Source organism: Theropithecus gelada, chromosome 5 (assembly GCF_003255815.1).
Source record: "Theropithecus gelada isolate Dixy chromosome 5, Tgel_1.0, whole genome shotgun sequence".
NCBI classification, from domain to species: Eukaryota; Metazoa; Chordata; class Mammalia; order Primates; family Cercopithecidae; genus Theropithecus; species Theropithecus gelada.
In genome coordinates, this window is record NC_037672.1 from 3551260 (window position 1) to 3563097 (window position 11838).

Genomic DNA, 11838 nt, shown 5'->3' on the forward strand with positions numbered 1-11838 from the left:
TTCATTCCTTCCTTCCCCCACATTCATTCCTTCCTTCCCCCACATTCATTCCTTCCTTCTCCTCCTGCTCCTTCCTTCCTTCTTCCTCCTGCTCCTTCCTTCCTTCTTCCTCCTGCTCCTTTCTTCCTTCCTTCCCCCCCTGCTCATTCCTTCCTTCCTTCCTTCTCGCACCGATCATTCCTTCCTTCCTTCCTTCTCCCCCTGCTCATTCATTCCTTCCTTCCCCCGCCTACTGCTCATTCATTCCTTCATTTCCCTCCTGCTCATTCATTCATTCCTTCCCCGCCTGCTCATCCATTCATTCCTTCTCCCCCTGCTCATTAATTCCTTCCTTCTCCCCCTGCTCTTCATTCCTTCATTTCCCTCCTGCTCATTCATTCCTTCATTTCCCTCCTGCTCATTCATTCCTTCATTCTCTGCCTACTCATTCATTTCTTCATGTCCCTCTTGCTCATTCATTCATTCCTTCTCCCCCCTGCTCATTCATTCCTTCATTTCCCTCTTGCTCATTCATTCCTTCATTTCCCTCTTGCTCATTCATTCTTTCTTTCTCCTTCCTGCTCATTCCTTCTTTCCGTCTCCCACCTATTCATTCCTTCCCTCCTTCTTCCCCTGCTCAGCTCATTCCTTCCTTCACTTACAATTCCACATTTACTACACTCTGGTCTGAGATGCTGATGGGAAGGGTGGTTCTGGCCTGAGAGCCTTTGAATCGTTTCCTGCCCACCAGCTTGTGGCCAGGGGAGACCAAGGCCCTGCGTGTTGGTTTTACCTTCTGTGCCCAGACAAAAGGCTCTCAGGCAGGCGAGCTAGCTGCTCAGGAGCAGAGGTGCCTCCTCAGCTGCCGGTGGCTCTGGCTCTGTTGCCATCGTGGGGAGAGGAGGCGGTGGAAAGGGCTGGCAGGGCAGGAGAGGCCGCTGTGCTCCCAGAAGGGTGGCTGCATGGGCGACCTGTGTTCCCAGGGCCAAGTGCTCTCGGATCACTGCCTGTTCCCCAGAGGGCACCGAGCAGACAGTGGCCATCTCCCCTCCTGCCCTGCCCCAGGAGGAGGGCACTCAGGTTTGCAGTGAGCTTTTGCCTTCCTGGGGGTGACTCACAACTGCTTTCCCCTTGGGAGCCCTGGAAAGCAGAGCAGGCAGCTTAGAGAGGCAGCAGAGATGAAAGCGGCTTTCCCACGCGTGCGCGAGGCCCAGCCTGGCAGGCGGGAGGCAGCCTGGGTGTGCTTCTCATCTCCCATGGGGAGGGAGACAGGGAGTGAGGCAAGGATGCCAGCGTGGTGAGGGCAGGCGGTGAGTCAAGGTATGTGGGCACAGCTGGGACCTCACGTCCAGGCTGGCAGGGCCTGGGAAGTTCTCGGGAAGGGATGTCCAGGCCACCCTTGGGGCTGGGACGGTGCGGAGGGCCAGCTGCCCAGGAGGCCCTGGAAGTTAGTGGGGATGGCTGGGTATGGAGCCCAGGTCTCTTAGGAAGGGAGGGTGGGGAGCTCTGGGGGAGAGGAGGAGGCTGGGACTAAGGTAGTGACAGGGATGCTGAGAGGGAGGGGCCCAGGCCCTAGTGGAGCAGGTGGCAGAAGGACAGACAAAAACAGGAGTGGACGAGGGGCAGAGGGGCTGTCGTTGGTGAAGCCAGGTTTCTGCTGTAGCGCCCAGGGGTTGGGAGGGGTGGGGCGAGACCAGAGAGTGCTGGCCCGTAGGGGTCCACCAGGCATCAGCCCCACCCTGAGCCCTCCCCAGCCCCCTGCACCCCCCCAAGCTGCCTTGGCTTCCTGCTCTGTCTCAGGGGATGACCGCAGCCTGTCCAGCTCATCCTCGGAGGCCAGCCACTTGGATGTCAGTGCCAGCAGCCGGCTCACCGCATGGCCAGAGCAGTCCTTGTCGTCGGCCAGCACGTCGCAGGAGGGTCCTAGACCAGCAGCTGCCCAGGCCCCCGGGGAAGCCATGCTGGGTGCCTCAAGGCCACCCCCCAAGCCGCTGCGGCCACGGCAGCTGCAGGAGGTCGGCCGCCAGAGCTCCTCGGACAGCGGCATCGCCACTGGCAGCCACTCCTCCTACTCCGGCAGCCTCTCGTCCTATGCGGGCAGCAGCCTGGACGTGTGGCGGGCCACGGACGAACTGGGCTCACTGCTCAGCCTGCCAGCAGCCGGGGCGCCCGAGCCCAGCCTGTGCGCCTGTCTGCCTGGGGCCGTCGAGTACCAGGTGCCCACCTCCCTGAGGCCCCACTACGACACACCACGCAGCCTTCGCCTGGTTCCCAGGGACCACAGCCCTGCCTCGCAGGGCAGCCCCGGCGACAGTGCAGCCGGGGACTCAGGCGGCCAGACGTCCGCTGGGTGTCCCTCTGGCTGGCTGGGCACGAGACGGCGGGGCCTCGTGATGGAGGCCCCCCAGGGCAGCGAGGCCACACTGCCCAGCCCGGCCCCCGGAGAGCCCTGGGAAGCATGCAGCCCCCACGCAGGGCCATCCCCGGCTTTCTTTTCGGCATGTCCAGTCTGTGGAGGACTCAAGGTAAACCCCCCTCCTTGAGAGCCACAGATCTGGCCTCGTGGCTGCAAAGGGGCTGAATGTGCCCCCAGACGGGAGAGGAGGTGGCACTGGCCTCCTTGCTCTGTGTTCTGTGGGAGGGACTGGGGGGTCTCCCGGAGAGGGGAGTTGGAGGGGGCGCCCTGTGGCTGCCAGTGGAGGAAGGGGCTGATGGGGAGGTGAGTTCTGGGAGGCAGGGGCTCTGGGTCCAGCAGGTCGGGGTCACCAGAGCCCCAAGGCCCAGCTGCTTCACTCTGTGTCCCCCAACCCTGAGGATCAGGCAGGTGCTGCATCTCTGCTGGCTGGTGCCTTGCACTGGGGCACCAAGGGCTGGAGGCCCCGCTGCTGGCCTTGTCCTCCTCGGGCCTCACGCCCGCTTCGTGGGTGGCCGGTTCTCCCCGTCACCTCTCTGGTGCAGTCATACCACCTGCTAAGCACCAAGCCACCACAGAGGCTCCAGACACCCGGGCTCCACCAGCCCAGCCCCCCGGGCTCCGTGTGCGCTGGCTCTCGTCCCCTTCTATGGGAGAAACTGAAGCTCAGGAGGCTGCGTGACTTGCGGGGTCTCTGGGGTCTGGGCCCCACTGCTCCCCGATGAAGCCCTTGTGGGGAGGCTCTGGCAGCAGGCGGTGTCCTCGGAGCAGCCTCGCCTGCTGACCCCGCGGGGAGGGGCCGCGTGCCCCAGGTCCCTGGTGGGAGCCCTGCTGGCTCCCGTCTGCACCTCCTCGCGGGGCCAAACGCTGCCTTGGCATCTGGAGGCTCCGGGCCCTGCCCGTGTTTCCCCAGGCCCAGGGCTCAGCCCCGCTTGGTGCTCAGCAGCTCTGCGTCGGAGGCGGGGCTGCGTCTGGCCCATTGTCCACGCCCTGGGTGGCTTCGTCTTGCACAGCCTGGAGCCGGCCCTGACCACGGTCCAGCAGCTCCCTGTGAACACCTCGCTTTGTCCCTTCGCTGTCGGCCGTTTCTAAACCCGGACACTGTTTGTAAGACATTCTTAGACTGGAAATAAAATGTTCTTTTCTTACCACCTTGTCCTCGTCCGTTGCCCAGCCACCTCACCTGCCCTCCATGCGGGGCCTCTGCCTGGATCCCAAGTCCCCGGGCCGGCCTCCTTGGCCTTTGTTTCAGAGAGTGCGAGAGGCCTCATCCGTCTTGTCAGCCTTGAGCCTGAATGCTGTGGTGTGTGGAGAGGTGGCTCTGGGCAGCCCTCGGGCTGGGATGTGCACGTGTGGTGTGTGGGGTATGTGTGGTGTGTGGGGTACGTGTGGTGTGTGGAGAGGCGGCTCCGGGCAGCCCTTGGGCTGGGATGTTCACGTGTGGTGTGTGTGTGCACATGTGGCACATTCCTGGATGTGTCCTGGAGACCACAGTGGGGTCTGCAGTACTCCCTCAGGCTCAGGCATCGGGCTCCTCAGGTCCGGGTGAGGGCGGACCCTCCAACCCCAGGCCAGGAGGGGCTGGCTCTGAGCCCGGGGTCCCTGCCCTGCCTGTCTCCCCGATATGGGGCCGAGTTCCAGGCTTGTCTCAGTCACCCCTGCACATCCTGTGGGGGTGCCTGCCTGCCCCTGGCCTGCCCCTGACCGACTCTGACAGGGGAGTCCTGGAGGGGTTTCTGCAGCGGTGCCTGGTCTCTGAGCCTCAGTTTCCTCTTGTAAATGGGATGACAGACCTCGCCTCGCTGGGCTGCACTGAGGGTGTGATGAGGTCATTCTTCAGGTACTCAGTAGCTGCCCGTCACCATCGCCCTCGCTGCTGGCACCTCCGGAGGTGGCCGCGCCAGTCTTGTTGCAGGACGGGTGAGGCTGTGGCTCCTCTGCTGGGAACCCGGACCCTCCCAGCAGAGTCCTCGTCATCCACACTCAGCCCTGTGTGTTCCCACCGTCGTCTGCCCAAGGCTGGGGGGGCAAGGTCCCTCTGGCGAGAGCAGACTGGGGCACCCCAGGGTGGCCTGGGGGTGGTGTGGGGTCGTGGAGCCTCTTGCTGGCGGGGCTGGGTCCCTGGACAGCCTTTCCCTGTGGGGATGCGGCCGGGCCGTCTGCCGCTCCCCACTATGCTTGTGAGTGGCCTCGCTTCGGGTGTCTGAAGGTTCCGGCCACCGCCTGCTACAGCAGCCCAGGGTCTCCAGCCTCGGTACCCAGTTCCCAGGTGGGTGGCCAACAGGCTGGAGGCTTCTCCTCAGGCCGGGGGCAACCAGATGGGTCAGACACTGGTTCTGTTTTCTTGCTGCCCCCGGAGCACCTGGGCCTGGCCAGGCAGGGGACAGGGTGGACCTTCGCTGGTTTGGGCTCTGCACCATCCGCACCTGCCGGCCTGGCCCCCCGGGAGCAGCTGGGGATGGGCCCCCTTGGGGCCTGTGTGTGTGATGACCTCAGGGGGTGTCAGCCTTTTGTCAAAGGTTCTCAAAGTCTAGACCAGCCCAGTTTGCTCAGGGGGCCTCATCTGAGGGTCCCAGCCCTGTGACTGTCTGCCCTTGAGTCTGGCCTGGACCAGAGATAGGTTCTGAGCCTCAGTTTCCAGCCTCCCAGCACCCACCCACACGAGGCCCCTCACAACAGGAGGGTGCTGCGCCCTCTTTCTGGCCACCGGCCGCCAGAGCCCGTGTGGGGCATTCTCTTGGGCTGGCCTCGCTTCCGCTTGTCCAGGCTGGAGGAAGGCAGGAAGCCTCTGTGCTCAGCCGTGGGCCGCTGTCCCTCCCGCAAGCGGCCTTCAGACCCCACCCCAGGCTCCTTCAGGGACTCAGGGCACCTCCTGTTAGGCACAGCCCACTTCAGAGGCTCAGGAGGAGGTGACCTGCAGTGTCGGGGAACTTTGCTCATCTCATCTGGGGCCTCCCAGTGGGGCATTTTCCAGGGGCACCCCCCTGCGGATCCCTCCCCACCAGCTTCTGAGAGCAGGGCGCACACCCTGGAGGATGAGAAGGGAAATCACGGCCGCCCTTGGAGCAGCCTCTCAGCTCTGAGGTCGGAGCCCAGACACTACCTCATATGGGCATGGTCCTCCTCCAATAAACCTCTAGTAGCAAAATAGTGGGGCTGGACTGGGCCTCGGGGCTCAGAACTGCCCGCTCCCCAGATGCCAAAGCCTCCACCTCCCCCATGGGTGGTTATGGGGGCTACCGCCAGGCTGTGTGGTCAAGGTGGTGGGCGACCTGGAGATCTGGGGGCTGTGGGGCAAAGGGCTCTGGAGAGAAGGCATCAGGGATGGCGGGCTGGACTCCCTGTAGGTGGCCCAGGTCCCCCAGCCTGTGTCACTCTTGGGGGTAGTGTCCTTGTTCTCAGGGGCCCTGGGCATAGGATGAGGGGAAGCCTAAAGGGTGCACTGACCGGGTTCTCTTTGGTTTAGGGAGTGGCCGCCTCAGCCCCGCGACCCGCGACAGCACATTCAGGTAGGCACCTGGAGCCGGTCCCCCAGAGCTCCGGGACAGGGAGGTGGGAGTCTGGGTGGGCGCAGATGGCAGAGTTTGGCTAGATGGGGATGGCGGGGGCCCACAGCCAGTGGGAATGTGGGCAATGGGGTGAAAGTGGGTGTTGGGTAACAGTGGATGTTGGGTGATAGGTGGCAGTGGTTGCTGGCTGGCAGTGGGTGTTGGGTGGCGGTGGGCAGTGGGGGTGAGTCCCAGCCCAGGTGTGGACAGCAGGGCAGTGGGTAGAGGGCAGGCTGCTGGCTCCGTGTGGCCTGGACGAGTGTGGTCTGTCTCAGAAGCACCTGCTGAGAGCGGCCAGTGGGCAGCTGGACGATGGACTGAAGGTTTGGAGACACAGACTGGGGTCCGTGCGTCCCCAGGCCCGGAGTGTGGACCTGTTTCTGGGAGGGGGCATGGCAGGAAGGCAGTCAGGGTTGGGGTCCAGGAGCCCCAGCTCAGGAGGAAGGGCTGTGTCCTCAGAGAGCGGAGGGGACCTGTGGAGGCTGGGCTGGTGGTAAGCGACTTAGTGAGGGGCAGGGCATTGGTGCCCTGGCAGGTGCAGTTTTGGGGCCAGGTGGGGAGGGAGGGCCAGACAGGGAGGTAGTGGGAAGGTGCCGGTTCCCAGGGTCTCCCTAGAGAAGCCTGGCAGTCACTGGGGACAGAGCCCTGCTGAAGGTTGGGCAGGGCTGAGAGAGGCTGGAGGTGAGGTGGTTGGCCTGGGGTGGACGGGTGGCATCAGGGCCAGTTCTGTGCCTCAGTTTCCCTGTGGAGTAGGAGCCACTGGGGGCTGAACCTTGGATTCATCAATCTCTTCTTCCCAGGCAGGTGGCACCTACAGCGGGGGCAGGGTCCAGGCAGACCTGGAGGGGACACCCAAGGTTGGGGGCAGGGTCCAAGCAAGACTGGAGGGGACACCCAGTGTTGGGGGTGGGGCCCAGGCAGGCCTGGAGGGGACACCCGGGGATAGGGGCAGGGCCACAGGCAGGCAGGGGCAGCTCGGGAAAGCCCCCTTCAGCCAACCTTGGCCCTGGGCTGGACACTGATCCCTGCAGTCCAGAGTGCTGAGGCCAGCCCTGCCCCAAGGGTCCTCCTGGGCAGCCTGCTGTTGCCTCCCCAAGGCCACCCATACCCTTCAGATGTCTTTTACCCAGACACGGGTGCCCTGGGACAGAGGTGTGGGGGTCAAGCGGACAGGCCCAGTATCTGCTGGAGGATGTGAACCTTTTCCACAGAGGCCGAGGGCTCGGGAGGGGCGTCCGGGGTCTGTTATGGGACAGAGGTGAGCCAGGCCCGTGTGGTAGTGTCGGGCTGCCAGCCCAGGGCGGGTTCTGGGAGGAGGGCGCAGAAGGGCCAGTCGATTCCCGGTTGCTGCTTCACCGAAAGAGTGTCTGAGGTACTGGAAGCCATGCTCACAGAAGCCAAAGAAAATCCAAGTCCCGAGGAGGGGACGGGAGGAGGAGCTCTGAGGGCCCTGGAGCCAGTGGCCGTGGGGGAGATGCAGCTATGGACACGCCCCGGCCCAGCGCTGCTTACAGCCCCCACGCGACCCCAGGTGGTGTTGGGAACCTTCGTCCCCTTTCCCTGCAGTCAGGCCTCACGCTCCTTCCTGCTTCCACCCTTGCCCCTCACTGCCCACCCTTGGGGGACAACCTTGGAAGAACGGATGCGATCTTAAAACTAGGTACCAGGCTGCAGGGGGTGTCCAGCCCCACCGTGGGCAAGCCCCGGCCCCACCCCTTGACTTCGATGCCCCCTTTCCAGACTCCAGGTCCCAGCGCTCCCCTAGCTCTCCCCAGGCCCTCACCACACCTGCCTCTCCCACCGCCCCTTCTTGGCCTCGGCTCCTCAGCCATGTCCCCTCCTCCAGGCAGCTGGCCCTGGTGCCCCTGTCCCTGCTGGCCCAGGTGCCTGCCTGGGCACCAGAACTTGGCCACTGTGCTCTGTGGCTCATCTTGCTGAAGGGGTCCTGGCATTCTGAGAGGAGACCAGCCCTCTAGGACCACACATTTGCAGGACGGAGGTCTCCCCAGGGCCTCGGGGCCTGGCAGGGTTGGGGCAGAACTGTTGGCTACTTTAGTTCGTGGAATCAGGTAAGCGAACCCACATCGACCTGGGCTCTGTCTTGCTCTGTCCCAGCTGCTGCCTGCAGAATCAGCGAGTCAGGTCTCTCTGGCCTCAGTCTCCCCACTGGGAGCAAGCAAGTGAAATTCCCCAACCCCAGCCCTGCTGCAGGGAGTGGTGGGGACAAGCATGAGAGGAGCCAGGCAGCGTGGATGTCTGCTGCAGGTGCCAGGCAGCGGGTGGCCACAGGAGAACCTGGGTCTGCTGCGGACGCATCCCTGTGGCAGGGAGGCCCAGCCTTGAGTCAGGCCCCTCCCGTGGACAGGCAGGTGTTTCAGGGAGGCCGACCTGTAGGGCTGTCACCCCCCCAGATCCCAGCCCCCAGCAGAATTCTGAGGGCTTGGAGTGTGCTGGGGGTAGGGAGCGCGTGGGGCATGGCTGTGTCTTCCAGTCACTGGCTCAGGAGTGTGCTGGGGGTAGGAAGGTCATCCCAGATGGGGCTTGGCTGTGTGTCTCAGTCACTGGCTCAGGGAATGAGGGAGGGGGACTTGCTCTCACCTCCCCTGCTTCACGTGGCTGTGCGATCCCCCACGAGGTCCTGATGACAGGAGTGGGAGGAGGCACTGGAGAACGGGGTCCTTCCTGTAGGACCTCGGTGCCCACGGTGCGGAGCCCTCAGGCCTGCAGAGGAGGGGCCAGTGTGCATCCAGCCCCCTAAGGTGGGAGCCTGCCTCAGGTCCCACCCAGCCAGGCCTGTGGGGTCCCCTCCTATCCCGCTCCTGCTCCGCCCTCCCCAGCACCCATGGGGTTTGCAGACGGCACCATCAGCTATTAGGAAGGGGGTGGGGGCAGGGAGTAGCTCCTATGAGGGGAGAGAGGGTGTGGGGCCCCTGGGTGTCCTGGAGGGGGGCAGAGGGAGCGTGAGCCTGTGAGCAGGAGAGGAGGGGTCCCTGGAACCTGCAGCAGGTGGGGCGACCCAGGAGGACAGTGGGGGGCAGGTGCTGGGGGCCAGGACAAAGCAGGGCTGTGCTGGCCCGGGAGGGTCAGGCAGAGAAGGCGCCGGGACAGCCAAGGAGCGGTGGTTGGTGGGGAGAGAGTCGTGAAGGTGCGGGGTGAGTGGCGCAGGGACAGAAGAGTGGGCCTTGGGGGCTTCATGGGGGTCAGCAATTCCTGCAGGAGAGGCGGCACAGTGGAGGGGGCAGCGCTTCCTTCTGCTCTGTGGGTACTTGGACCAGGAGCGGACAGTGTGGGGGTGGCCTCAGGATGGGGCAGCGCTGGGCCAAAGATGGACGGTCCAGGAAAATGGAGCCGGAACCTCCGCAGGAGAGGCGGCGTGGGGAGGAGGGGCTGGGAGGGGTGGGCAGCTCTTTACTGCACCATCTTTGGGGTCTGTGCCGCTCGCCGCCCCCACCGGGGCCTCACAGCTGCTTCCCCCACAGGATCCCCAGGACCCGTGGCTGTGGACAGCCCAGGGCCAGGGAGGCCACGCGGCGAGCCACCTGCTTACGTGAACATCCCCGTCAGCCCCCACTCCGGGAAGCAGCTGCACTACATGGGCCTGGAGCTCCAGGAGGCCAGCGAGGGGGTCCGAGGTGGGTCCCTGCCCTTCGTGGAGGCCCTGACGGTCGGGGACTGGGACCACAGCCTCAAGGCCCTACCCCCCACCAGCCCAGTCCAGCAGCCCTCAGTCAGGGAGCTCTTCCTACAGCCTCCCCCTAGGAGGCAAACGTCCCCAACTCCATCCCCGGCCAGGCCACATCCCCTGAGGGTGTCCCCACTCAGGCACTTCCGAGGGTCTGGCTAGGGGACTGGTGTGGAGGGCAGGGTCACGGGGCTGGGCAGCTTGGGGGCGCAGGCTGCGGCTCACCACAGGCTTCTTTCAGGGGCCAGCGCCTCCCTCTACGCCCAGATCGACATCGCGGCCACTGAGATGGCGCACAGAGTGGGAGCGCAGCACGCACGGGCCCGGGAGGAGCAGCTGTCAGAGCTGGAGCAGAGGAAGGCAGCCCCGCAGTGAGGCTACAACGCCAGGAGCTGACCACAAACCTGGCCCCCGCGCCGCCTCGTGGCCCCCAGCAGGCCGGCCCCTTCTATTGGTCCTGGCCTGGTCCCCAGGGAGCCCCCAGTCACAGGAGAGGGCATGGCCGGTCTCCGGGCCACAGTGCGAACAGGAAGACGTCTCCAGGGCCCACAGCCAGGCCTCCTGCCTCACGAGTGCTGGGGGTTGACACTTCCTTTGGCCTGAATGAGTCGCTCTGGACCCCAGGCCACCTGAGGCCCCGCTTCCAGGCATCAGGCAGCTCTGGTTGCTGTTGCGCGTCTCAGGCAGAGGCCGCTGCCCAGGAGTGTTTGGGAGCATGGTTTGTGGTGCCTGGGATGCAAACCGCCCTCTCACCCTGGGGGTGACTGCACGGATGACAGCCGTGTCCTGGCAAAACGCTCATCGCTTCACCTGGGTGTTGTGGCCCCACAGCGCCAGGACCCAGTGCCCGCTCACACTGTCGGCACCACGCCCACTCCTGAGACTGGCAGCTCAGACACTTCCGGCGTCCCCTCCCCGCCTCCCGGCTGTCCTGCCTGGGCCACCGCAGCCCTGCGCCTGGGGATGGAGCCTGGACTCTTCCAGCCGCCTGACTGCTGCACTTCTTGGGACACATTGCAGTCAGTCATGTAAAGAGCTTAAAATTCTGACTGCTCTGTTCCTGACAATGCCTACTTTCTCTCTCCTGCTTTCTGCTCTTGGACATGGATCTGATGTCTTCACCTGGGGACGCTTGGGGTTGAGGCGAGCACAGCTGCCTTCCTTGGTGGCTTCCTCCTGCGTCAGTGCGGTGCTGTGGCTTGGGGGTTGGTGAACTGATGGGGCTGTGTGCGTAGGTGGTGGGCGTCCTGCGTGCCCTCAACTCCTGTGGCAGGAGGAAGCACCGGGCGGCCCCTGCCTTTCTCCCGGAGATGGGCCTTCTGCTCTGCAAGTCTCCACCCGTATCTGTCCCTTGCTTTCATCTTCCTGCCTGTCCTTCCCCCGCCCCTCCCCTAGCAGCCCGTCAAGGACCTGGAGAGTCTGTGGTTGGCCTGCCCCGGGGGACGGCAGGCAGCTGCCACTGCTGCTCAGTGGGGCCCTCAGTGGGCAGGCTCAGAGCACTGGCCCTCCTGGCGCCCCTACTCCGCATGTGACTGCTGAGGATGCTTGGTGTCAAGGTGGCAGGAGGCAGGGTCAACCCGGAGGCAGCTGGAGCCAGGACAGAGATCCCCTGCTTAGACGCAAAGGCCCTGGGGAGCGTTCTGACAGACAGGGCGGGGCTGGGCTCTCAGCCTGGAGGATCCGTGGACAAGACTTTCAGCTGCACGTTGGGGCAAGGCATGGCCTGCACCCTGGTCCAGGGTTGCAGCCGTGTCGGGCCCTTAGGGTGGCAGAGTTGAGATGTCCACCTCCAGGGCCGGCCGCATGCACCAGCTCAGACACGCAACCTGGGTGGCACAGCCCCACCCCTCCCCATGACCCTGGCCTGCTGGAGCTCGGGCTTCCTGTTCACAAAGTGGGAGAGAGTGTCAGTCCCTCTGCTGCTGATGGGATCGTGGTGCTGCGGGGGAGGGTTTGGAGCCTAGACCCAGTGTGTCTGGGTGTGCCTTGGGCCACACCCTTTTGGCACAATGGAGTGGCCAGCCCATGTCCTGGGGAAACGGCCACATGAAGAGTGTGGATGTGGGGCTGGGGCTGGTCCCACGGCTGTGGGAAGCCAGGAAGCAGGGGTCAGAGTCAGACCTGGCCAGGGCACCACAGGTGGGAGTATGGGGCCCAGGTACACCCAGGCCTCTAGCAGAGTGCCCGGGGAGGCTGTGATGGCCCACGCTGTACCT

General features: G+C 64.6%; 1 protein-coding gene across 4 annotated transcripts in view; it reads left to right on the forward strand.

Moving 5' to 3' along the window:
* The window catches only part of DOK7 (docking protein 7), a 37169-nt gene extending 26514 nt beyond the window's left edge, over positions 1-10655 (forward strand). For 2 of the 4 annotated variants that reach the window (XM_025384749.1, XM_025384750.1), the window contains 4 exons: positions 1780-2504; positions 5859-5901; positions 9420-9572; positions 9864-10655. In XM_025384749.1, the coding sequence (XP_025240534.1) occupies positions 1780-2504; positions 5859-5901; positions 9420-9572; positions 9864-9997 (1055 nt within the window). In that variant the 3' untranslated portion in view covers positions 9998-10655. Of the gene's footprint in view, positions 1-1779; positions 3541-5858; positions 5902-9419; positions 9573-9863 lie in introns of those variants that run through there. The other 2 variants (XM_025384751.1, XM_025384752.1) reach the window with 1 other exon arrangement.
* The last annotated feature ends 1183 nt before the right edge of the window (positions 10656-11838 follow it).